The sequence below is a fragment of the Cephus cinctus genome, unplaced genomic scaffold, assembly GCF_000341935.2.
Source record: "Cephus cinctus unplaced genomic scaffold, Ccin1 Ccin1_scaffold0123, whole genome shotgun sequence".
Classification (NCBI taxonomy): Eukaryota; Metazoa; Arthropoda; class Insecta; order Hymenoptera; family Cephidae; genus Cephus; species Cephus cinctus.
This window is the reverse complement of record NW_014332857.1, coordinates 2,625,806-2,650,088: the sequence shown is the minus strand read 5'-3', so window position 1 is coordinate 2,650,088 and position 24,283 is coordinate 2,625,806. Positions and strand designations below refer to the sequence as shown.

The 24,283-nt window shown below is 38.1% G+C and overlaps 3 protein-coding genes and 1 long non-coding RNA gene across 27 annotated transcripts; 3 read left to right on the top strand and 1 right to left on the bottom strand.

The window, feature by feature from the left end:
* The first annotated feature begins 181 nt into the window (after positions 1–181).
* Positions 182–1,660, top strand: LOC107275030 (protein D2). Of its 2 annotated transcripts, none has more exons than XM_015754766.2 (3): positions 182–327; positions 689–940; positions 1,104–1,660. In XM_015754766.2, the coding sequence occupies exons 2-3, from the start codon at positions 745–747 to the stop codon at positions 1,457–1,459; spliced, it is 552 nt and encodes a 183-aa protein (XP_015610252.1). In that variant the 5' UTR covers positions 182–327; positions 689–744; the 3' UTR covers positions 1,460–1,660. The 2 variants fall into 2 exon arrangements, with proteins under 2 accessions (XP_015610252.1, XP_015610251.1); XM_015754765.2 differs by having other exon boundaries at positions 283–412.
* A 305-nt stretch (positions 1,661–1,965) lies between these two features.
* LOC107275031 (protein D3) lies at positions 1,966–3,669 on the top strand. The gene is made up of 5 exons (XM_015754767.2): positions 1,966–2,074; positions 2,366–2,475; positions 2,540–2,660; positions 3,095–3,305; positions 3,394–3,669. The coding sequence occupies exons 1-5, from the start codon at positions 2,056–2,058 to the stop codon at positions 3,527–3,529; spliced, it is 597 nt and encodes a 198-aa protein (XP_015610253.1). The 5' UTR covers positions 1,966–2,055; the 3' UTR covers positions 3,530–3,669.
* Positions 3,658–23,993, bottom strand: LOC107275025 (alpha-1,6-mannosyl-glycoprotein 2-beta-N-acetylglucosaminyltransferase). Of its 15 annotated transcripts, none has more exons than XM_025079912.1 (10): positions 23,713–23,993; positions 17,770–17,873; positions 11,478–11,539; positions 10,008–10,037; positions 7,860–8,043; positions 7,359–7,784; positions 6,982–7,291; positions 6,731–6,886; positions 5,705–5,955; positions 3,658–5,606 (listed from the first exon to the last, which is right to left on the bottom strand). In XM_025079912.1, the coding sequence occupies exons 4-10, from the start codon at positions 10,012–10,014 to the stop codon at positions 5,378–5,380; spliced, it is 1,563 nt and encodes a 520-aa protein (XP_024935680.1). In that variant the 5' UTR covers positions 10,015–10,037; positions 11,478–11,539; positions 17,770–17,873; positions 23,713–23,993; the 3' UTR covers positions 3,658–5,377. The 15 variants fall into 15 exon arrangements, with proteins under 15 accessions (XP_024935680.1, XP_024935681.1, XP_024935679.1 ...); XM_025079913.1 differs by lacking the exon at positions 23,713–23,993 and adding an exon at positions 18,645–18,754; XM_025079911.1 differs by lacking the exon at positions 23,713–23,993 and adding an exon at positions 18,143–18,298.
* On the top strand, positions 18,867–23,853 carry LOC112493646. 9 transcript variants are annotated; one of them, XR_003058166.1, is made up of 10 exons: positions 18,867–19,386; positions 19,455–19,561; positions 19,649–19,775; positions 19,854–20,933; positions 21,357–21,692; positions 21,790–22,893; positions 22,962–23,164; positions 23,274–23,448; positions 23,562–23,624; positions 23,698–23,836. It is a non-coding gene; the product is annotated as an uncharacterized LOC112493646 (long non-coding RNA). The 9 variants fall into 9 exon arrangements; XR_003058163.1 differs by having other exon boundaries at positions 19,455–19,775; positions 21,357–21,466; positions 21,524–21,692; XR_003058165.1 differs by having other exon boundaries at positions 19,455–19,775; positions 21,357–21,466; positions 21,513–21,692.
* Positions 23,994–24,283: the final 290 nt, after the last annotated feature.

Genomic DNA, 24,283 nt, shown 5'->3' with positions numbered 1-24,283 from the left:
TTCGCGCCCAGCTTCCAGCGGCATTCACCAATGAGTTTTTATATGAAAACTTAAGTAAGTATTTATACGGACTTCGCCCAACACTGTTCGGATTCGGTGTATAAACTTTGTAGGTCCCTTCACGCTGAGTTGAATAAGACCCGTCTCGCAAGGTACATCGCCATCTATCGTCGAACTTTCGAACCTTGATTATTAGGACCAGTTACTGGCATATGTCCATACAGCCATAAGGAAAGGAAGGAAGGAAGGAACCGGCCGGTTTGTCGAGATATTATATACATATGTATGATCGAGATTATCAGGCGCCATATTAACTCGAACATTCTGGTGAGTTGGTTGCACAGAACTTTGCTCGCAGGCACTGTTTAGAGTATCTTTTCTTCATTATACGCGATGCGTATTCTTTGTGCAAGTAATATTTTTTTGTTGAAGATTAACAGAGTTTTTATATTTTGTAGTTAAATGATTCAATCTAGACGTAGATAAATTGCATTGGGTTTAATACAGTATCTGCGTTCCTTGATATACTTCATACGATTTACTTTGATAGTGTAATTTTACATCCTTAGGATGATTTGTGTGATTCCATTTCGTTAATAACAATAGAAAATTGTATTGTAAACCGGTCGTTCTTTTTTTTCTATAGTGTATATAAACCATATACCTCAACGTTTTCTATTGTTTTTAGCTGCTTTAGCAAGCAAAAAACCTGTTCAAGGAATAGCTACAAGATTTCTATCTTCAATGACTCAGGCACTGCAGACACATGGTGTAATACCTGATGTTGTGGACACAGTTCCACCCTCATTCGCAAAGGTTGTTTATCCTAATAACTTGACTATTGAGATTGGAAAGGAATACACTCCAACTCAGGTGAAAGATCAACCATCTGTAAGTTGGGATGCAGAGGCAGGATCTTTCTACACCCTGTGCATGACTGGTGAGAACATTTTACATACAATTTGAATTGGAAACTCTTAGAGTATCGATAGAAACTATTAGGTCATTGAGTACGAAATGTCCATTCACTTCGAGTACTTTCAGTTCAAAATCAGACATTTTGTACTCAATGACTTAATACAAAACAATTATCTTGCTCGTAGATCCTGATGCTCCAAGCAGAAAGGAGCCTAAGTTCCGTGAGTGGCATCATTGGCTCGTTGGAAATATTTCTGGTAACGATGTATCAAAAGGTGAAGTCCTATCTGAGTACATTGGCTCAGGACCACCACCAGATACTGGACTTCATCGTTACGTCTTCCTGGTGTACAAGCAGCCTGGCAAATTAACTTTTGATGAGAAGCGTTTAACTAACAAAAGCGGAGAGAATCGAGGACTCTTTTCCATCAGAAAATTTGCAGCTAAATACAAGTTGGATGAACCCATTGCTGGAAACATGTACCAGGCTAAATACGACGACTACGTACCAATCTTATACAAGCAGCTTGGTGGAGCTTAAACTCAGTGTAACAACTTGTAAAATTTTGCAACGTTAAGGTATATATACAGACGATTACTTTAATAATAATATCGTGGCAAGCAGAAAAGATTATATTACTTAGCATAATCGCCTCTAATGTACAGACATTGTAGAGTATGCTAATTGCATCAGTAATGAAGTTTAATTTGTTTTAATAAAATTTCAATTTCTTACTAAAAACTTTGTTTTATAATGTTTAAGATCTTGTTGTACCATTACTCCCCATAGTAGACATTGTTAAATAATAATGAGCTTCAATAAAGGAATGCCCAGTATTTTTCTATAAAATGTTAATTATCTGTATCTATGTAACCATAATGGAATCTATTAAGTAAATGAATTTAAACGAAATACTATTTGACAAGACTAGAATGTTAAAAAAATCCAAGATTGAATAAAAAATTAAGTAGGTGAAAAAAATTGGTTAAATTCAAAAGGATGATCTGTATTCAATACTGCTGGTTAAACCTGCTTATACGTGAGAAACGTGTTGAAAAGTAGGGATAGCATAATATAAAGGACTCGACTTCATCGTCAATCCCGTTACAAACGTTTCAGCCATTCACCCAGCAAGAATGAAGCTTCTGTTGCCAGGTAAGTGCTTACCAATCCAAGACATTAAAACACCTTTATGAAAAAACTAGTACCGTTAATTGTTAGTTCGTGCGAATAAATCAAAAGCCGTGATTGATATTGATTTCTTGACCATATGGAAAAAGCAAATCATGCGATAAGACAGAACCAAGAAATTATGGCAACTGCGAAATTCCAATTTAGTATACCTCACGGCCAACGTGATGGTTTGATTAACGCGAAGATTCATTTCTGCAGTTACAAACAAATTTTCCAAATGACATACGTAAAAAATGTTTCCGCATTTCTTAGGAATATTTCTTTGTGCAATTGGACTGGCCTTGGCCGACGTGGAATCAGAATTTAACGCTGCTAAAATCGTGCCAGACATATTGGACAAAGCTCCTACTGAATTGATTGAGGTAACAAAACTTTATTTTATAATAAATACGATTTAAACGAACTTAATGATAAAATTAATAACAGGTAAAATTCGGAGACAAGGAAGTCAATCTAGGAAATGAACTGACACCAACGGAAGTCAAAGACATTCCTGAGATTCATTACAAACACGAGGGTGGAGTACTCTACACTCTAGTGCTAACTGGTAAGTCATTAACCCATTTAAAATTTACAAAAACTCTTACACAAATAATAGACTCACATTTTCTACAATCTCAACTTTGTTAGTCATCCATCATATAAAATCCTATAATTCATGTCGATCAATAATTCAATCTAATAAGCAATAATGCCTAAAAGTCAGTAAGAGTCACTAAACATACAACTGGAAATAAATGTCCCTGCGGTAAACTCAAAATTTAAGGAATTGTCAAGCATAAAAGGAAATAACAGTACGTCGTTCTCGATAGTGAATAACCTTAGAAATAATAAACTACTTTCACCAGAAACTCGTTTCTTCCCTCACCAATGGTGAGAATCTTGTTCTCCAATCATAATAACAAGTACCAAGGATTGCTATATGTACACCTCTCCATACATATGCTACTATCTACAGTACTAGCTTCTTTCAAAATACAGATCCAGACGCACCGGTAAGAGGATACAACAGAGAATGGCAACACTGGCTAGTCGGCAACATACCCGAGGACAAAGTAGCAAAAGGTGAAGTTCTGACAGAATTCGTAAGTTCAGCACCACCAAAGGATTCCGGTCTCCATCGTTACATCTTTCTACTCTACAAACAAAATCAGGGCGCCATTACCTTCGACGAGAGGCGTCTAAGCAACAGGTTAGACCATTACCGTAATTAAAATCATAAACAAATCCTTCTTCTCATTTGAATCCACGCCTAATTGTCACTCTTACGCAATGAACAGGGACAACAGAAGGAACAGATTCTCCATAAAAAAATTCGCCGCAAAGTACAACCTGGAGGGTCCAATCGCCGGCAACTTTTATAAGGCCAAGTTCGACGACTACGTACCAACAGTTCACAAGCAGCTTGGATTTTGATCCAATGAAACACTTTTGCTACAATCAATATACTATAAAATATGTCACAATATAATTCTACGCAAACAAGTTATCCAGCATGTACGGTAGCGACAAACGCTCTGACCGTGAATTAAAAAGTTGTAAACTTCCGCCTGGAAGGAACATTCACTTTATTTCCATATAAAACACTTACATCCTTACTGGAATATAATATGGATCGTATAACGAATCATCTGCCACCAATCGTCTATTTGGCTTCTAGATATGTCGCCACATACATTAATAACGTTGTTCCTGGTTCCCAGGATACTCGAGTCTCAGTCATAAAGAATAATAAATACAGTCAATAATAATAATAATAGTAACAACAATGATAATAATAATGTTCCGTATTTCATAATAACATGTCACAGGTTCTAAGCATTCTCACCAATGAATCTAAACTATACAGTACATACAGGTAGAACTTTCGTTGAGTATACTGTATGCATAAAATATATAAAGACTGATATTCGGGAGTATCGTGAAAATTTAAGCCGTTATCACATGTCATATGAGTTTCCACAATCGAATTTTTTTTTTCATTGAGGCCATCTGTATTTACATCACGTGACCCACGAGATTTTCTTGTTGAACGTGAGCAATGACGGGTCCCCGATGTTACTAATTATTAAACATTGTTTGTCTTTAATTCTCTTGTTCTTTTACTCAGCACAAGACAAAAGGGACTCAATGTGACGCGAATGCGGGTCGAGCATTATAATGAGGACAGTGACAATTAACAATGCTAATAAGAATTAATAATAAATCATGATCGACGCTTTCTTTCCTTTGCGATGTATATATTAAATATTTAATATCCCATTAGCTTTTGTTAATCCACGATGACTAGAATATATGTATACATATTTTTGCGTGTGCGTCTCTGGCGTAAACGAGAGTTTACCATTTTCTTTTAATTGTTTAAGAAGTATTGTCAAACCTATGAAAAAGACAATGAGTTACGATTTTTCAAGTCTATACCCTCTTTTTGCCCTAGTCATAACTTTTCCTTAGATTCGCCTGTCTTTCTTGATTAATGTGATTATCTTTTTCTGTAAGTCCTCTTTTTCTTTTTCAAGATTTATTATCCTCAGCTTCTACCGAACGTGCTTCCCCATAGGAAAGAACAAAGCACAACTGATTCATACGTATGATGTAATACTAATGTACTAGGAATGGATTGAGTCTGCCCGATAGCCCACGTAATATACGTCGAGCCGATTAGTAATAATAATAATACATATAATTAACTCATATACAGAAGCTCAATAGCGCAATAATTGTTTTTGTCATTAATGGTATATTTCCCCATTAATAAAATATTTCATATTTAATTACTGTCTTTCGCTCGTTTCCTCTAGTGAACAAAGAAAAACCATTTTGATACTAGAAAAATTGCACGTTTAGTCAAACATTAAAATACCATTTAATGCTTCAAGACTTATCGAATTATGCTTTGGCTCTTTAAACAATTAAAAATTTAATAACGCTAAAGCTCGACGGCGCAATGAACATACACCGCGTCCCTTCGACAAGGAATTTCACTCTCTCTTTTCTTTACCTTAAATAAACCCACTTTCAAGATAAGCTCTCGAAGAAGAGTATCTCTTGATGCTTTTTGTTTTTAGTTTAGTTAAACCTTTTTTTGAGCAGTACGTTTCCGACTCGTGGTCGCCCAGCGATCATTCCAGAAGCACCCTTTAAAGTCAAGGACACCGCAAGCTAGTGCAACCTTTTATATAGGCTCGGCTGGTGACTGTTTGCACCCGCCGGGAAAATTAAATTCCTGAGACTCTGCGCAGAGGAGGCCGAAGGCGATGGTCCTTAGGGGAGTGACAAGTCCGGATACATGGTTATGTTCCAGCACAGCTCGTGATCCCGGATGTCACCCCAACCGCCATTGCCCTTCCTGAGCTTTGTCTTCTTTGCCACTGCCGCTATTGTGAGCGTTAGTTGCATCGGGAACAGATGTTTCCTAGCTGCCTTCAGGACGCTCTGTACTTTTGCTATGACGGCGTTCGACTCACAGTTATTCTTCTTGTGATGAACACCACTGTAAAAAGAACCGCAAAGACCAATGAATAATAAAATTATTAGTCTCTAAAATTATTAATTGAATAAAAGGAAAAAAACGGGTCATCGGTCAAGTACCATTCTCCTATGTGAAATACTCTTGGTGCTCGCATCACCATAGCTACCAGACCGGAATCGACTCTCGGTGCAGCTCCTGCTCCACGACTTGGCGGAAGGCAACTTTGCCCGACATGTTGAAGACTCCAGTCCCAGTTATAATCGTCGTAGGAACAAAATTGCATACCGCATTTGCGCAGCTCGTTCCAGGTGATACGATTAAACGCCATGCCCATGTTGTGCTTGCTTGATATCCACGGAGTCACTTCCGCCTGCATTTACAAAGAAGAGTGCATGAGTATAGATAAACGTAGTGTTATCGGGGAAAAAAAACAAGCTTAAGAGACTAACAATACGGGCTTTACAGTGAAATGCAATAGGATTCCTAGTTACAAAGATATTGTTCATTGGTTCGTTCAAAGAATATCAAAAGAACAGTACAATTATCTGTAGTAATTTCACATAAATATTTGATACTCCATTCCCGTAACTTGCACACTGAAACAATTTACAGTCTAGATAATGTACATAGGATGTACGACGTTCCACTGACGTTATCAGATTTTATTTGATTAATCGATCATTGATTGAATCAACGAAAGTTATATAACGTCGGGACATCCTATATAGATATTCGTGCACTTGCATGCTCATTAAGAAATACTCACAATCATATAAACGATAAATACAGTACGGGCAGGTTTCTAATTTTTGGTATTATTCATATTATCGTATTCGCTACGTGCGTACGCACACAGATTCCAAACGAAGATTTAATTGGAAATTCCGTCCATCAGAACCGGTGCCGTTGACAGAATGCACGTGCAGTCTAAACATTAGATCTAAGTGCGTAGGCACGTAGCCAATATCGGTGTTATACAACTGAAACTAGAAAGTGTCTGGCAAGACGGCCATTCAGACGTCTGCGTAATCAAGCATCCTGGCAGTACAGTTTTTCATGATAGGTAATATACAGTGTCTATGTTAAATATAAAAAAGGTAGAAGCAAGGTCGGATAAGAGATCTTTGCATGTGCTAATAGAAGACCTTCTGATAATGATTGTAGAGGCTTGGCAATAGTTGAAAAGCCCAGACGGGTGCAGCCTGACCCTGAAATGTTTGACCAGCTGATTCAGCCAGACTGTCCTGGCGTTTCAGCCCTCGTAGAAGCTCCTTCTGTAGTGCACTGTTGACGCCGAGGTACTGATGCGTGAAAAATGTGTTTTTTTTTTTACGTATATGAGTCAGCATAAATGGTGCCCTTGTTGAAAGCAATTACGAGAGATAAGGAGTCTCACCTTTCTGCTGCCCTCGTCATAGTAGCTGTAGGTTTTGATGTAGGTGCCCAAGGAGAGGACGTTGCATCGTTCACAGCTATGCCGGCAGGTGCGTTCCATGAGTCTTAAAACATGAAGGAAGTCTTCTGCGACGTAATGATCTTCTTCGAGGAAAAGGACCATACCAGTGTGATTCCTGGTCACTGTAAGCTGATCGAAGACCCTATTGGCTTTCCACCACCAGTGATGCTTTGTCTGGGTGAATTTGGCTTCTCGATAATGCCCATAGAGGTCAGGATGTTTGGCATTGATGCACTTTAGATTAAGTGCACTGTATTTGAAATTTTTCATAATCAATTCAGTGGTTAATATGACTTTTGAAATAAGGCGATTCTAACTTTACTAACTGGTCCTTGTGGATGTTCCTGGGACAGTCGTTTGGATCCTCCCCAGGAAAGGTACGTGGATGCGTCTGAATGCTGTGCGGATAGAAGATCTGCATGACGCGACAGAAGTCGACGCTTTGCACGAGGTAGTTGATGTCAGGATTCCAGACGTCATGGCTGAAGACTAGAAGGGCTTGCTCGATGCCACGAGCCTGTGCCAAGGAAACGATCAGGTGTCTCAGGTAACTGAGTCTGGCGTGTACCTGGACTACTATCACTGGTGCATCTGATGCTAGTGGTCCAAAAGCTTCCTCGTTGAAGACACGTTGTTCCTCGTTGACCCTTTGAATCTGACGTCTGATGTCTAGGATCTCTTGTTCGCTTAGCGTGCCCGTTGAGTTTCCTGGTACCGTGGCGTTTCTTCTTTCCTTCAGGAACCTGAAGAGAGGATATTGAAACCCTGAAAATGCATTCTAGGAATGGCATTGATAAGATCAAGACCTATTAGCTTACCTGTGAAGTTCCTGGGGCACTAGAGCGAACAAGGTCTCATTTGCTGACGAGGAACTAGGAAGCGATCGTCCGGTTAAGCTGACCACGTGTAACTGCAACCAGAGGAACGTTGCCAGGAAGACGAATGCGAGGGTGCGCACTAGAGTCCCACGACCTGATCTCACTACTCCTGCCACAGCGCCTCCTGAAAGTCAAACCCTTAGAATTAATTTCGTGATACCTTAACGTTACGCAACAATGTCAATTCTTATATTAATTTGAATTTTCCCGCGTAAACGCCGTCAGCAACGAAATGTTGTGCCATCTCTGAGAACCTCCCTCAAACTACTACACGACCCAACTTGAAGGATATTACTAATGACGATTTGTATCCTTCTGATTCTATGCAACTTCAACCTAGTTTGACAAAATTATTCAAAGATGGCGACACATACCACATACCAGTACAAGTCTATTAAAGAGCAAGTATTCAACAAATGATACATAAGAGTAAAAGTAAAACTGGTCGCGAGAGAACCAAGCCAATTGCAAGGTTAAAAGAGAGCAAATACGGACACATCATTGCGTAATAAACAAAAAAACCTCCTTAGTCATATAATAATGTATAAATGTATTTACCTATCACACCGTGCCTTCAAAACGAATATTCACGTACATTCAGCTTCCTCAACGACAATCCTCAAATTTCAACGGTTCGTATCAATTTGTCCTACCTCTTCAAAAATCTCTTAACCAAACAGAAAAGAGTAAAAAAATAAACGAAACAGCTAGCACTTCACCACTGCTCTTCATAACCCATGGTTTTATTCCGTCATCGACAAACGCAAGTAAACACGACAAAAGAAAAGTCCCACAAGCGCTAATAGAAAAGAATCCCGCAAACAGCAACGTCACAACTTGCAAATCCCAACCTGTCAAGACTTAGCATATGGAAAGCCCTCCGTAATAGGCTTCTCCTATAACAGAAGCCGCCAAGTCGTACCCGCCGGTTTTGACGATGAGACGCAGCGTAAAGTTATTTTCAGTCTTTCACGGCGCCAAAAAGAAAAGCTACGGACGTCGTGTTTCCGTTCCCGTCGGAACGTCGTCGTAAACCTTCGTAACCTCAAAATCTACAATTATCAGTCGGCGTACAACGTCGTCGCGACGAATACGACAATAACACTTGAACGAAAAATGTATCACGGAAACGAAGCTCGACTCGAGCATTGAACATAAATCGAGAGACAGACAGAGGCGGGAAATATAAAATACAAGACGAGCGAAACGTATCGTCTACGCTTATAGAACAAACGCGTTCCTCTCGTTAGCAATCGTTCTGAAATACGACGCCGTCTCTCTCGGTTCATATTTGTCTGTCCCTTGTGCAAACTACCAGACGCAGATGCTCGATGCTGAAACGATAATTGACAATACGTCACAACGATATGGTGAAAGTCTCAAAGAAACAGTAATACCAATGAAAGGAGTGCCGTTAGATGTTCGAGTACTGACAAAAAATTCTGGAGGATGTAATTTTTTAAATAACGGTACAGTGTTAACTATATGAGCTTTTTTTATTTGCCTACTTTTGCCTGACACTGAATATAACCGTAGGGACCTAACTTACCGACTGGATCGTTTATGCACATTTAACGAAGCGCTAACGAGAGTAATTGGACTATTTTATGCTATTGGGCCGTACATCGGTTAGCTGGTGAGATAATTTTTTTTTATTCGCAAATTATTATCATGATTTTACGCGCTAATAAATTATTGAATAATTGACAGACGCAAAGAAGCTGGAAAGAGTGGGAAAGAAAAGTTATCTGATACAGAAAACGTTGCATTGTCTGATAGGTTTTATGTAATTTTATTATCTGCCTTGTTTACCCAGATAAGCCAATATAGAAAAAAAAAACAAATGATTAATTGACGAGTTAAAAATTATTGTTAATCTGATTCTCATGATTTAGAGCATCAAGTTGAAGTTGCATATAGCAATTGGAATCTGGACGGACATGAGTTTCAACTAAATCCACTATATCGCCGAGAAGCGGATATCATTGTTAACGACGGGAAATTCAAAAACTGAGTCATCGAACAGCAAGAGCTTACAAAACTGAAGTAAGTTTCAGATGAATATAAATAACCTGCATCCGTACCAACCTCTCATAGTTGCATCCTTAAGCGAGTATCCTGAAAATAACAATGAAAAATAGAATTTTTATTATTATTAAAACATAAGGCAAGTCTATAAACAATTGTAAAAAGTTAAACGCACTCGGCTGGCGTTTAAATGAAAGTTTGAGAATGAACAGAAAAGAAAAAAAAAAGAGAGAGAGATAAACCTCTACGCTTTTACCGTAAGTCTATTTTACTTTATTTTCTTCTCTTTTCTCTCCTTCCCACCCGCTCCCTTCATCCTCCTCGCTCACTGAGTCGCCCCTTAATTCACCCTTTCCGTACTGCCCCAAGGGAAAATCGAACGGATGGTATGCGTGGGACGTACCCTCAAGTTTCTTGACAAAATGCCACCAGTAAAATTCGCGGTACCGTCGGATACAAATATTTCACGCGGTATAGATTTTATTGGCGTCATCGGGACAAATTATTTTTTTTTTATTACGTCCGCATGAACTTTCGGCGGGAATAACAACGTTATCAAGATACGTTACGCGCACACAACGTGATAAAATCCATCTAAACCAAGAATTAACATTTGCCTGAGTCACGTTATCCGGTCGAGATAAAAAAAAAACACTAAAGCCTTGTTATCACAACACGAACGTATCGACGTGATATTCCTTTGCTGCATTTTTTCCAAGCGACAACAGAATCGACCTGATTGTACATTTAAAAAATGCATACAACACACACGGTGCATACACGTGTGCATATACAGGAAATGTATACATCGATTCTGTCTACAAAAGATATGATAAAAGTGCAACAGAGTTATCTCTCATCAGCGTCTCTCTCACCAATACAAAAAAAAAGGGGGAAGTGGCGTCGTGGGGACCCTAGAAAAGTGCATCGTTGAGAAAAAGTGCATCGATTGGATTGCATCAGCCTCATGACGGTGTCTACCATCTTGATACGCCCACCCTCCCCTCTCCCTCCCAAGGATCTTGAGAATTTTGATTAATCTTTACATCGTCCATCCCCCTTCCGGTTATACCTACACAGAGATACACTACGTGCGATATATCTATATATTTTTCTATTAAACACCGTCGATATAGCGAGAGAATCTCCACTAAAATTTTCTCTACCACCCACCACCCTCTTTAACTTTATTTCCTCCTCACCATCCTCCGATGCATCCCCCAAACATATATCTACGCCGTTTCCGACTCCAAGGAGGATCAGCATTAATCTTCTCAGTCTTTTCCTGTCCCGCGCGCCATTTCTCTGCCGTTCCACAGCTGACTCCGGTTCTTGCGCATGCGCACACGACGTCTTCCTCGCGCCGCGACAGTCTCGTTATTTTCGACAATACGAGCCATTCGAGTGCACTCGGAGATTCTCTCGAGCATGGAGACACAGAGAGCTTAGTGAAAACGGGCCAGGAATATTCGAGCTTAGCCAATTAATTAAATTTATCAAACCCCAAGCTGCTAATCAAGATGTACATACATATGCATGGCGTTACCTCGTCAGGTAGAAGTGCATCGGACGGTCCTCCATTTTCGTCGGATCTGAAGCAACGTTAAAGAAAGAAAAATTAAATTACAAAAAACGACAAACTTTTACGTTATACGTCTCAACGTTACGACATAGATGATAAAAGGATATACAAGCGACACAGGAGGAATGTTTGCTCAGTCGAGGACCCAGGAAGCCATATTGATTTTTTTCCCCTTTGAGAATGTTCGATGCCATGCAGGTACGTGTATCTGCTTCAAAGTTTTTTTTCGGTTTTCAATTATTTTCTTTTCTTTTAAATCAACTGTTTCTCAGAGTTCTTGTCTGTCAACGAATTAAGCTCGACTAGCTACTCTTCGCTCGTCTATTTGGTGGTCGCTGAGAAAAGATTTTCTCTGGGGCAAATCGAGGGAAAATCTGACATTGACACTTTCCTCTGCCTAGGACAGCTATGACTTATGCAGCATAATATACAAGGGCAATACAGTAGTCTTTATTCTTTTCCAGATGGCCTAGTGAATAATTATTATATATGTCATACCAATATAATCTGCCAATATGTAACGCGTAAAATCTGTCAAACACAGGGAGATACGCGAAAGAGGTATCGATAGTAAACAAACGCTTGACAAGGCTGTCAGTCAGTTTCACATTTTTTTTTTATTGGAAATTTATTATAGCACAATTCATCCATCATAGGACGACCGACCGAGCAATTTATATGAGTTACGAAAAAAAATATGTAAAACGATTAACTTTTATTCGCATCAGGTTACCTTCCGTCAAGATCCCTGCCATTGTAAATCTAACAGGAACATTTAATAATTCACTGCATTCAAAGTGCAACATGAACGCTTTATGAGATTGCAGTAAAACATAATTCAGTCGAGCAATAAAATATTTATTGAACCAGTATGCGGACCATTTACTATTGCACGACTATCGGTTATCCGATTAAAAAAAACCTGACGACGTCAGTATTATTACTGTCAGGTTTGCCAACAAAAATTCCAATTTTCTTTTTCCCTATCTTGAAAAGGACCGTACGTGACACGCACGTTAGTCGTGTGTACATATACATATACAGGGTTGCCAATACCATTCCCAAAATATCAGCCATCACGACTATCCGTTATTTTCCTCCCTGGTGACTTACTTGATATTTCTCACACGAATCCTATTCGAATATACTATATGGTCAATTCGATCGACCTCAATGGTTCCCGTCTGAATTCCTCGAGTCTATATTCGTACAGAATTTCGTTCCACGCACCATACCCACAGGTTTTAGGTCATAGTCACAGTAATAGATGTGCGTGACACGGGCTGTTCGAATTTCCTTTATTTTTTCCCCAAGCTATATAATTTATGACCTTATCGTCCTATTCTTATCGTCCTAAACAAGCTTTGTTTGTCCTACCTTACCGACCGATTTTCTCTCTACCGGTATAACAGATTTCTATATATATCTTTTGTTCTCTATAATCCGCCATTACTTATGTTAGTATAAGTCAATTTGACCTCAGGCAAAACTCAGTTCCCCGATTCATACCCACATACATACCTATTTACGTATGTTTTACATTAGTCCAAGTATGGTGGTCATAAGTGGGCCAAACGAGAACATGTTCCACGTTTATTATGTGATTTATCGATTCATCCTACGTTATAAGACTGCCACAGGCAAGGATACGCGCGAGCAATTACTTCAATGTATTTTTCATTCTACACGCAGCCATACCCTGTAGTGCGATTATACAGAATCGATAAGCCTAATTAACACGGAGGATTGATTACACAAGGAAAAAATTGTAATAATGAAAACATCGACAAAAAGATTTACGATCAAATGTATAATATATATATTCTAACGAAATAAAAAAAGGTAAGAGATAAGAGATAAGATACTCTAAGGCGCGACACGATATTTCGCTTAATTGTTCGATACTCTTTCCGAACTTTCAGGAACTACGTAATACGAAACAAACTAGACTTACAAGGAAACCCCCCCAACCCGACCCCACTTTTTTGGGGGGGGGGGGGGGGCTAGGAGGGGCTAATTTGACAAAAAAAACTGGTTTTGTTTACAATCATGTTTTTATTAACATTAATATCAAACTTTGGTAATACGTTAAAAAATAATCAATTAATTTTTCTCCGTCCTTTAATCTAGTTACCAGTCTTTGAACTTTACTTTTAGACGGTACTCAATTAAATAACTCTTACAAGGAAACCCCCCCAACCCGACCCCACCGATTTCAATAATTTTTTGATATGTTGTAGTACTCGACAAAATAAGAGACACGTATTTTTTTTTTGTGCTGACATCCACTTTAAAGGGGTGAAAACGACCTCTGAAATTCACCCCTGAAAATCGTTTCTTTATCATATCTCGACTTCTAATTAATATTTTTTAATAAAACCAAGTGAAAATATTTGTCATAAGAAGTCGAAGATATGAGGTGTGTTTATGAGCCAAGGGGTTGCAACCCTTATTTTATATTTTGAAACAACTATATTTTTTATGCTTTTTTTCTGCATAAAAACCGGGGTATGGGCTCAAAAAAATAAAGAAAAGCGTTTCCGTTAACTCCATCAAATATTTCAGTTGGGGTGTTTCAGGATTTTTCAAAGGGATAAAAACCACCCCTAAATTTTACCCCCGAAAATTGTTTTTTATCATATGTCAGATTCTAATTGATATTTTTTAATAAAACCAAGTGGAAAATATTTGTCATAAGAATTCGAAGATATGAGGTGTGTTTATGACCCAAGGGGTTGCAACCCTTATTTTATATTTTGAAACAACTATATTTTTTATGCTTTTTTTCTGCATAAAAACCGGGGTATGGGCTCAAAAAAATAAAGAAAAGCGTTTCCGTTAACTCCATCAAATATTTCAGTTGGGGTGTTTCAGGATTTTTCAAAGGGATAAAAACCACCCCTAAATTTTACCCCCGAAAATTGTTTTTTATCATATGTCAGATTCTAATTGATATTTTTTAATAAAACCAAGTGGAAAATATTTGTCATAAGAATTCGAAGATATGAGGTGTGTTTATGACCCAAGGGGTTGCAACCCTTATTTTATATTTTGAAAAAACTATATTTTTTATGCTTTTTTCTGCATAAAAACCGGGGTATGGGCTCAAAAAAATAAAGAATTGGGTCATAAACACACCTCATATCTTGGCCTCATATCTGTAGCCTCGCGGTGATTCTCCTCCAGCGACGCGAAGACGTTGGACTTTGTGGCCGAATTCGTAACGCATGAAATTTTTTTATAATAGAAATTAATTTAATCTTCCTTTTTTTTTTTTACATTTTGACCCTGGAGTTCTTGGCCGGTAATTCGCGTAAGGCGATCTTAAGGAACGGCAATACGTCCCGCACGATTAATGCGACAGTCAATTTATTCCAGACTCGTGACGTGAAATAACGTCACAATATACATTACACAATTTACAATACAACGATTGTATAACAAATCACGAAAATTCTTCGACCACGATTCATTACGTATATTCGTGTAATATATAATTGATGATCATAAAAAAAAAAACAAGAAAAAATACAGTCACTGCCATTTTTCGTATTATTTATCGATCGATTCAATCACCATACACGCAGAGCGTCAACGACGTGTCACGTGGTCACATTGATAAATAAAAAAGAAATTAAATGTTTCCGTCATATAGAACAATTTCATTGGATAAATTTAATGCGACATTTTTTTTTCTCAAAACGGACAGCGATATATGACATATGTAACACTAGATCGCGCTCAAATCAACACACGTACTCATCTAAATAAAACCGTACTAACACGGGTTAGGTTGGGTTAGGTCCCAAGGGAACCCGCCCTCAGATTCCAAACTTCATACGCCTTCGTTAGGTTCGAAAAACAAAAAGTAAAATAAAAAAGAAACTTGAGGATCGTCCAAGTATCACTGAACGCATATATATGTATTATAGTTATATCTATAATCAGTTAGAAAAGTGAACTTCATGGGGTCTTTTCAAAGAGTCGACAACTCGTCCAAGTCTCTTAGCTGTGTAAAGTAATATTAAAGTTTTTCACTGTCACCACAATTGTACATAATAATACCGTGCTTGGTTGCACTATGTACTGTGCTTTATTTATGACTCTACATGCAGATACCATTATCATTAGAAGTACAATATGCAAGCACAGCCTGGTAAACGTTATATATGTCAAGTTCAATTTGAGCAATTTGGAATCGCGATCGAATACGACATTCCGGGACGACTTTTTCTCATGTAGCATTCATGTGAACACGATTTGACGTTTAAGTGTCACTACGGAATAAAAATTTATTACAGTGGGTTTTCAATATATATAAAAATTATCATTAAAAATATCGTTATCCAATACCTATTCTGTATTGCCTTAAGGTTTTTGGTATTATGTATAGCGCACGTAGGTTATGGAATTTTACTATGCAGCGTTTCAATCGGCTCTGGCGATCCTGTTGCGTAAATATTGTACAGTTTGAGGCTTAATGCTCGGCAGGTATAAGAGGCAAAAAAAAGAAGAAAAAAAAAAAGAATTCTTTCTACCAGCCACAACAATTTTTTACTGTGACATGATTATGCAATGTTTTTATTGTTTCTCTTTTCGCGTCAAAGCTTGACTGTTTTTGTTTGAGAAATACTTGTTTACTTGTATACGTATGAATTAAGATCGATACAATAAATTTTAACGATACCCATTATACGAATTGTTATCTTTGGTCATTTATATAATTGTCGGAGGTATCAGCTGATACGAGCCACCATACGTGACTCGTGCATAAACATAGAGTGATTAAATTGCATTGTGAAAAAAAATATTCGCATAAAAATTCATAATTATTGCTGGTATAATACATATTGATATTATGTGATAAATAATAAATTTATAGTGCATTATATTATTTTATTATTATTTCCATGACGACAAATGGTAATATGTCAGAATGTAAATTATAGTTGTGATTGGAGAAATTTTCAAATTTTCTGTAATTCGGGTAAAATGATAATGGTCAATAGATAGGGGGGAATTTTATGAGGAAAAGAGAAACTATTCTCATTGCCAAATATAAACCTGTTTTACGAAGGTAACTCTATGATCTTATGCGATACCCTGCGGGTTGGTAGTTTCATGGAAACCGTTGAGGTTGCTTCCCATTACCGATTCGCGGAAGGCGAGACGCGAGTGAGCTGCTGGTAATAAAGAAAAAGGGTAAAATAGAAAGAATCCGTGGTAGAATATGAAGAAGGGATGAAATAACGCACGGCGGGAATATCATCGTTGGTTTAAAATGTGAGAAAACGAGTTACGAGCACGCAACGTTGCAACGGTCGTAATTCCGTCGTTGTAAACGAAATCGTTTTACTCTGGCTTTGGAATTTTATATATACATTTGCGGATCACGCACAAAAGAAAACTTTACTGGTTCATCCTATTACGGTGCATCGTAAAACGTAACGTTTCGTAACGTTTACGCGATTGGTCAGTTTCCTTTCCTCATTCTGTTTCTCTCACGCACTGTTGTACTCGCAGTAGAGAAAATAATAAAATTGGACTTTACATCAGTCATAATAATACCATTCGAACGGCATTTTTTTATTCTCTTCTCTTTTTTATTTATATTCTCACTATAAGCCATAGTAAAATATTTTAACGATGAGCTGCACAAAATAATATATATATGAGAAGCTTGAAGTTACGTTTTAACAAGGGTATGAAATAGGGTAATTAAAATGGCGAATTTTTTATTAAATTTTCTATTTTTGACGAAGCTTGACAATGACCGAGACTCGATGCTATTTCAAATGAAACGCAGAAGCGCGCGACTTTTTTGAGGTTAAGAAACTAAGCGCTGTGTCGCTCGTTGCTGACCGACGGTAAACTATTCGTTTAGGCCGCGTCGACTACGGTTTAACAGTATCGCGTGTGTCGCGAACGAAAAGGTCGTTAAAGTCAACTCGTCGTCGCTTCACGTATTAATAGAGCGAACAATAAAAAATACTTTATTCGTGAACACTGTACGGCACTCTTGGAACCATTTCATTACCGGGTTACTTGAAGTACATTTTTTTTTCTTTGGAGTGCTCGTTCACTCCAATTATTTTTTCTTCGCTTTTTCTATCACGCTACTTCGTTCCTTTTCCATTCCACTAATCTGACATTTGCAAGCACGTGCGTGGCCGCGCGTGATACTCTCGTGTAACACAGTACCGTACGGTGTCGAAATGGATTTTCAATGGAGGTACTTACCGCTCTCAATTTGTCGTTTTGAATCCAACAATAAGTCGCGCCATTGAGGAGACGTTCTTCACTTCGCGCTGGGATTGAATGCATTTACGAGAGACAAAACAACTCTGGGAACAGAACAAGAGAAGGAAGTGTCAAGCGAGACAGACAAAAAAAGATAAAAAGCGTCATTTTAAATCTCGTAGTACTTCTTGTGCTTCAAAATAACAATTGCCGGCGGCGTATTTCTTACCGTTACCGGCAGACGGATGCCTGGCATCGTTTGAAATTTATCGCGTATTAACGAAATTCACGAATCAAACAACGAACCAATTTAACAAATGTATTTGAAGTTATTTATATTTTTAGAAATTACGTGACTCCGGTTTATGCTTACTTTTTTAAAATTATTTACGAAAGACCGAGTGGCTAGTCACGACTTGACGCGAACAGTACCGCACGCGTCGACGGTCTTCACACTACTGAACCTCCTATAGCATGGTCCAGCTTTGCGCCTTGCGATTCATGTGCTACGAGTCACGTGAGCTCTACGCGGTTCCTGATTGGTCAATAAGTACAGCTATGATACGAACCTTCGGTAAGAATAAGTATGAACGTCACAAAAATAGTCGATAGATAATTGTAGAAAGAAAAATTGTAATAAATAGCTATCAATAACCTCCAGGAATTATTGTTCCCACTTAATACTAATTTAATGTAACTGCAATATATGAGTAATGGACATGTGATACTAAAAATTGTCGTATTTATCGTTTTCGAGGTTAGTCAAATGAGATCATGACACTCTGTTACTCAAATTCTGTTTCCTCCTAAATCCTGTTCGTATCCGATGTATTTACGATTATTTAGACAATTAAAATAACGGTATTTTGACTTACACGGTGCATGCGATACGAGATTGATTCCGGTGACTTGTTACAAGGACCAAGGAGATCAGTGATAGCCTGACTAGTTGCTGATATGACTATTAACTATATATGAATCCAATAGTGCAAGCAATGCAATTCTTACGAACTCGTATAGATGCAATTGGCAAAGAAGTCAAATCAGTTTACACAGCACGTAGAACGTTTGACCCTTGATGGAAGCAAGATGGCGCCAGGTCACTGATAGAAATAATGTAATGGCTTCAAGCCTCGGTTCAAGCTAATTTAATAACGCATAAAATCATTTTCCGAATCGAGATAAAATCTATGTCGTGATCGATCGCCTCAGTTGCCTTCGTCCTTGATAAAAATATTATTTTACACTCTGAATAATAATCTCAATCCAAGGATTTAGAAAAATCATAATAAGGTGATTCCAATCGTATTACACTTTCGTTAAGCAGAATTAAATCCACGATAAAATAATCGTAACGATAAGGCATTATTGACATGGGAAATCCCAAGTTCCTACTAATCTAGTCCGGACTAACCTATTTTACATGGTTATTCTTCCTCTTGTCACGTGGCCTGCCGTGTGAATAGTGTCGTGTGAAATGGCTTTAATATCATTTAGAATTCCCATAAAAATTATAAAACGGAATAATCAACAAGCAGATGTCATATTCAGCACAAACAGATCAACTGTCAAAATGACAATGCGCATATGTAACGTTCAAAGATTCCTGGAATAAAGGTTGGTTTAATATATAAATCAGTGATGTTACATCGAGCGGTATTATAAAGGGTTGTTCATAACCCAAGTGCTTTTCTATGAGCAAGCATCCAGCACCCACGTTCCCTCCAACCCTCAGATCTCGAGTGACCTCGCAATGGACGCTGACTCTTCTATAGACTTTAAAGTAATGTAGGTCAGCTGACTTGGCTCAGGGCGTTAAAACAATGCGGATATCCGCAGCCACCTTTGCGATATTCACTCTCAGACTTTGTCGACGAAGGAAGACGAAGCACCTGAAGCTGGTCGAATATATTTGAAAGGATCAACATTCTTGCCTTTGGCGTTACGTAAAGTCTGATTATATCTTCTAGAGGCAGTGTACAGCAACAACGGGAAATCAGCTTCTCGTATGTATAAATAATTTTGTTACCAACTGTACAAGCTTTACTTTGACTATTTTTACCAAAATTGATCACCTTGTATAGATGGTTATTACGCTCAGTACCAATGACTGATATTGGCTAATGGAGATGAAGTGACGAAGATTCCAGGAACGAGGAGGAGTAAAAAGAAAAAAGGAACATCGAGGGAAGTCGTAAAGCGAGGAAATAAGGAAATGAAGGTGGAGAGAAGCGAGGATGGTTGAAAGGCAGGGGAGAATGAGTCGGTTTAGAGTGACTATTTCTCTTTCTCTTTTTTTTATCCGTTTCTTTTCCTCGCTCGGTCTCGTGGGAAATTAAGTATTGTCGAGGGAGAATTCTCGGGTGCGAGGAATTACCGGAAAATCATGGAAAAATACACGCTGCTTTATTTGCTAGTCTCGTTCCACCGTTACTCGGTCTGTATGAATTTCTGTATGCCCGCGCATGCGCGTGATATCTTTTGTATAAAATAATAAAAGAGAGGAAATAAGGGGAAAAAATATAAACCAGATAGTCACTTGCATCGTAATTTTAATCTGTCCATCTTCTTTTTTATTCAAAAAAAAAATATCTGGTCTTCGTTTTAGGCGATAACTAAATAAATACAGTTATCGCTTACGAGCACGCTGCAACGTGATATTCGAGGATAAAAATAGAAAATAAACATGCACTCACGAGCCTCTCAGGGAATACCGATGTAATCGATCAAGGTAAACCAGGAAATCAACTGGAATTTATTTTACACGCATTGTAAAAGACGAAATAATACCGTTTAATATTTCGTATTTGAAACGGCGCCGTTTCGCGCATGCGCGCGCACTACTTCGCTACGAGACGTCTCGTTCCTGCCTTACCGTCAATTCACGTAACTGTTAGGTTAGGTTCAAGGACGGGAAAAGGGATCCTGGGCCGAACGTCTTTTATTTCCTAGTGAAACGATAATCACGTCCGTCAAACACTTTTGCGTCGGTTAAGTCACGTGAAATAACAGAGATTATACATTTCAGTCTATACGCTTCACAAGTACTGTGTTTTAGACAGCACGTCAGAGATTGCATAGTGCATGACAAGTGGGCTGGACGACTAAATGGATAATGCTGGAGGAAGCACAATTCTATATTACGCGCATAACAACAGACTTTGGTTAGTGTATCAGCTTTTGATTTATTATATGTATTTTAATATACGAAGACAAAAAAATGACAGTGATTAAGTTTATGATTTACGGTGTTTACCTGGCCTAAAAATTATCACTTGCAAACTGGTATAATAATCACTGAGCGATTAAAAATAAGGAAGTTATTGTCGCAAATATTACTTCAATGCATACAGGTTACTCTGGCTGTACACAAACATAGATAATTTTACAAAATGCAACGCCATCCGTAAAATGTAAATTAATCACGGCTTAGACCGGGCCTTAACCTCTATCGGCAACCTCGACCTTCTTTTTTCGCGCCAGTGGAGACTCCGCAAGATATTGCAGTGTCGTTAACAAATTCTTTGAGAAAGAGAAACCAAATTATTCCTTGTCTCCTTTGTTTCATCATTATTCTTCCTTCGCAGATTGTCCCTGACTTTAAAACGTTTCGAACGCGCCCTGAATCAGCAACATTCTTTTGTTACGTTTGTACTTCACGTCAATGAGTATACAGCCTGACTGAGTGTTAATGCAGGTAAGTGACAAGAAATAATAGAGACAAAACGAGCAAGTGACATCAGCTCGCCGATAGTTTGATTGTAGTGCAATCGTTAGAATGCTGTTGGATTTGCAACGGTAGATGAAATAAATAAATACAAAAACAAGATAAACAAATGAATTAAGAAAACTGCATTAGCAAATACCAAAGGATACGTACAGGTATTGCAAAAACTTATAATTCCTCAAAACCGCCTGCGTCGGTAAGTGCCATTTCTATAGTTATAACGGTTATCGATCGAGTAAACAGTTACTGGCTGATCAATTGAATAATAATAATTATTATGCGTGTGATTTCAGCATGACGGAGAAAAATAAGAAATCACGTGGCAGAAATCAACAGGATGACGAACTGTTCCCGCAATTTTCATGGAATCCCAACGGAAGCCTCGATATACCGCAAGCAAGATAACAGGAGGAAGTAGGCAGTGGGAGGTGCAACGTAATATTTAATTAACCGGAAAATCATTACAGTAATTTCCAAAAGCTGGAACATACTTTACGCGTTATCTAACAGTCATATATTCATTAGTAATTAACCATGACGAGGTTAGGTTAGAAATTATATATATCGATATACTTGATGACGAACGATATATAGGAATCTCGGTATTCAATAATTAAAAATAATCAAAAAGCAACTCCCAAGGCTTTTCACAGACACGTCTGCAGAGGGAGAATATGCGTACGTATGTGTAAAAAATATGGAGTGAGACCAGAGTCTATTAATCAAAGAGCAAGTCGTTAAAATAATTATTAGCAATCGAAACGCGCTTCGTTAACGTCCCTTCTGCTTGTTACATCAAATAGTTCTTTTAACTCACCCATCATACAGGGTGTACTAAAACAAGTGTGAATGTGCAAGGATTTTTTAATACAATTTTTATGTTAACCCTTTTGCAGTAAGACAAAACTTATACAATTCGTGTTTGAAAAAATTGCAAAAACAATTCATTAAATATTCATGACGTTCTTAACGCTGAAATACATTTTTATTAAGAAAAATATATTTTCGGAATTATATATGTACACAACGTTCACGCTGGTGACACATTTTTGTTTATACGCGATCTGTCACACTCATGACGTTGGGAAACTTATAAGCAGAATCTTAACTCGTATTCATAATGTTTAATTTGTTGTTTATATTTTAATATAATTCTTTCAAAATATGTCATACATTTTGAAACTGCTTACAACGTGGCCGCGCGTTACGTAACGATTGCACGGCTTCTGTATGTAGCTGCACTTTAATTTATTCAACACGGTCGCCCAGTGGGCAGTGAAAACAACCCTGACTGTGATATTGCCGCACAGTTGACAATTGATATACTTATTTCTACAATATGCTCGCGTGCTGGGTACAAGCCGCACTTCAACTTATACATGTTACATGATGACTCAGTATGTAATCATTGTACTATACTATCTTCGTATTGCCCCACAGTGGATGATTGATAAATTTTTTCCAGGTATCAACTACATTTCAAGTTTTACATGGTCTCCCAGTGCACGAGGCTAGTCCTGTATCTGATATGGGATAATAAATGACTTTTTCTGTCAATGGTGTGTGCTGTAAATTATAGATGTTCAAGATAATTTATAAATATTATTACAATTGACTTGGAATTATCAGACGTGAATAGTTGTTTTCCTGAGAGTGGCTTTATGCAAGGTAAACTGTCTCCCTTTAATTTCCACATAGTCGTTTAGTATACAGTAAAATTATATACATGTAGTATCTGCATGTATACAGTATATAGTAATTTACTATTGCTATACAGTGAATGGTCTGCATACCTATAATTCCATAACGTGGACGCACGTTAGATTCCTGTAATCCTCATTAGCACTTCTATATGAGAGTATGTCACATATGAGTTGTTTTGCTACATGGTACTATACTCACTATAGACGATACCCATGGTACGTTCTACCTTGCAAAAGACCGATAATCAAGTAAGAAACTTTTTACCAAGGCTACAAATATTTTGTAAAATTTAAGTTTAGGCTTTATAAATTTAGTGCTTAAATACGTAACGCTTACGTAATTACGTTTTATGATGTTTCAGGTTGCAAGATAAACTAACTATACCGAACGCCGACTGCCGTTACAGTTAGGGTAGTTTTCTATGGTAAGAATAACGAAGCATGCTACTTCTGGTGTAGGGTTAATCGATATTAGCTTTAAACTTGACTGTATTCAAGGCATGCGATACTTACGTAGAAGAAGCGCCATGCGGCCTGGATACTACTTGGACCAACCTCCAGCCAGGATACTTGGATCCTGATGGCTTCAGGACGTAACAACCCTCAATTTGGTCAACACTCCGTCGTCGCAGCACGGATTATCACATTGTGCCTCGATCAGGGGAAACTTGTGTGGCAACGAAACTTCAGGGTGGAACGACCCTTCATTCCGGGGGTTGCTGGGATACCCTTGTGCAAGACGAAGCTGTACTGATATTCGGAACGGGGTTGGTAGGACAGAGGAAGTGCAAGACTGAATGAGATTCTCCTGGCTGTATCATATACGACACTGACTACTTATCTACTTGGGTACCATCTATCCGGGGCGCTGGAACTACCTTCGGTAACTGGCTCCACCCCTGACATTTATGAGGGAACGCAGCGGTGCCATCTAGCGGGGAAACTATGAACTCGTTCAATCTGACGTCGGTATCAGTTGTTGGCTGATGGTAATCTTTATTTCATAATCGTCGATGTTGATGATACGTTTCATTTTTTTGAAAACCATGATAAGGCTGATTTAGTGACGGTTGCTAATCTAAGG

Coding starts and splice junctions, on each gene's coding strand:
- LOC107275030 (XM_015754765.2), top strand. Junction 941..1,103: donor CTACACCCTGTGCATGACTG/GTGAGAACATTT, acceptor TCTTGCTCGTAG/ATCCTGATGCTCCAAGCAGA.
- LOC107275031 (XM_015754767.2), top strand. Junction 2,661..3,094: donor CTACACTCTAGTGCTAACTG/GTAAGTCATTAA, acceptor TTCAAAATACAG/ATCCAGACGCACCGGTAAGA. Junction 3,306..3,393: donor GAGAGGCGTCTAAGCAACAG/GTTAGACCATTA, acceptor CGCAATGAACAG/GGACAACAGAAGGAACAGAT.
- LOC107275025 (XM_025079912.1), bottom strand. Junction 7,785..7,859: donor GTGCCCCAGGAACTTCACAG/GTAAGCTAATAG, acceptor TCCTCTCTTCAG/GTTCCTGAAGGAAAGAAGAA. Junction 7,292..7,358: donor CACAAGGACCAGTTAGTAAA/GTTAGAATCGCC, acceptor TTTCAAATACAG/TGCACTTAATCTAAAGTGCA.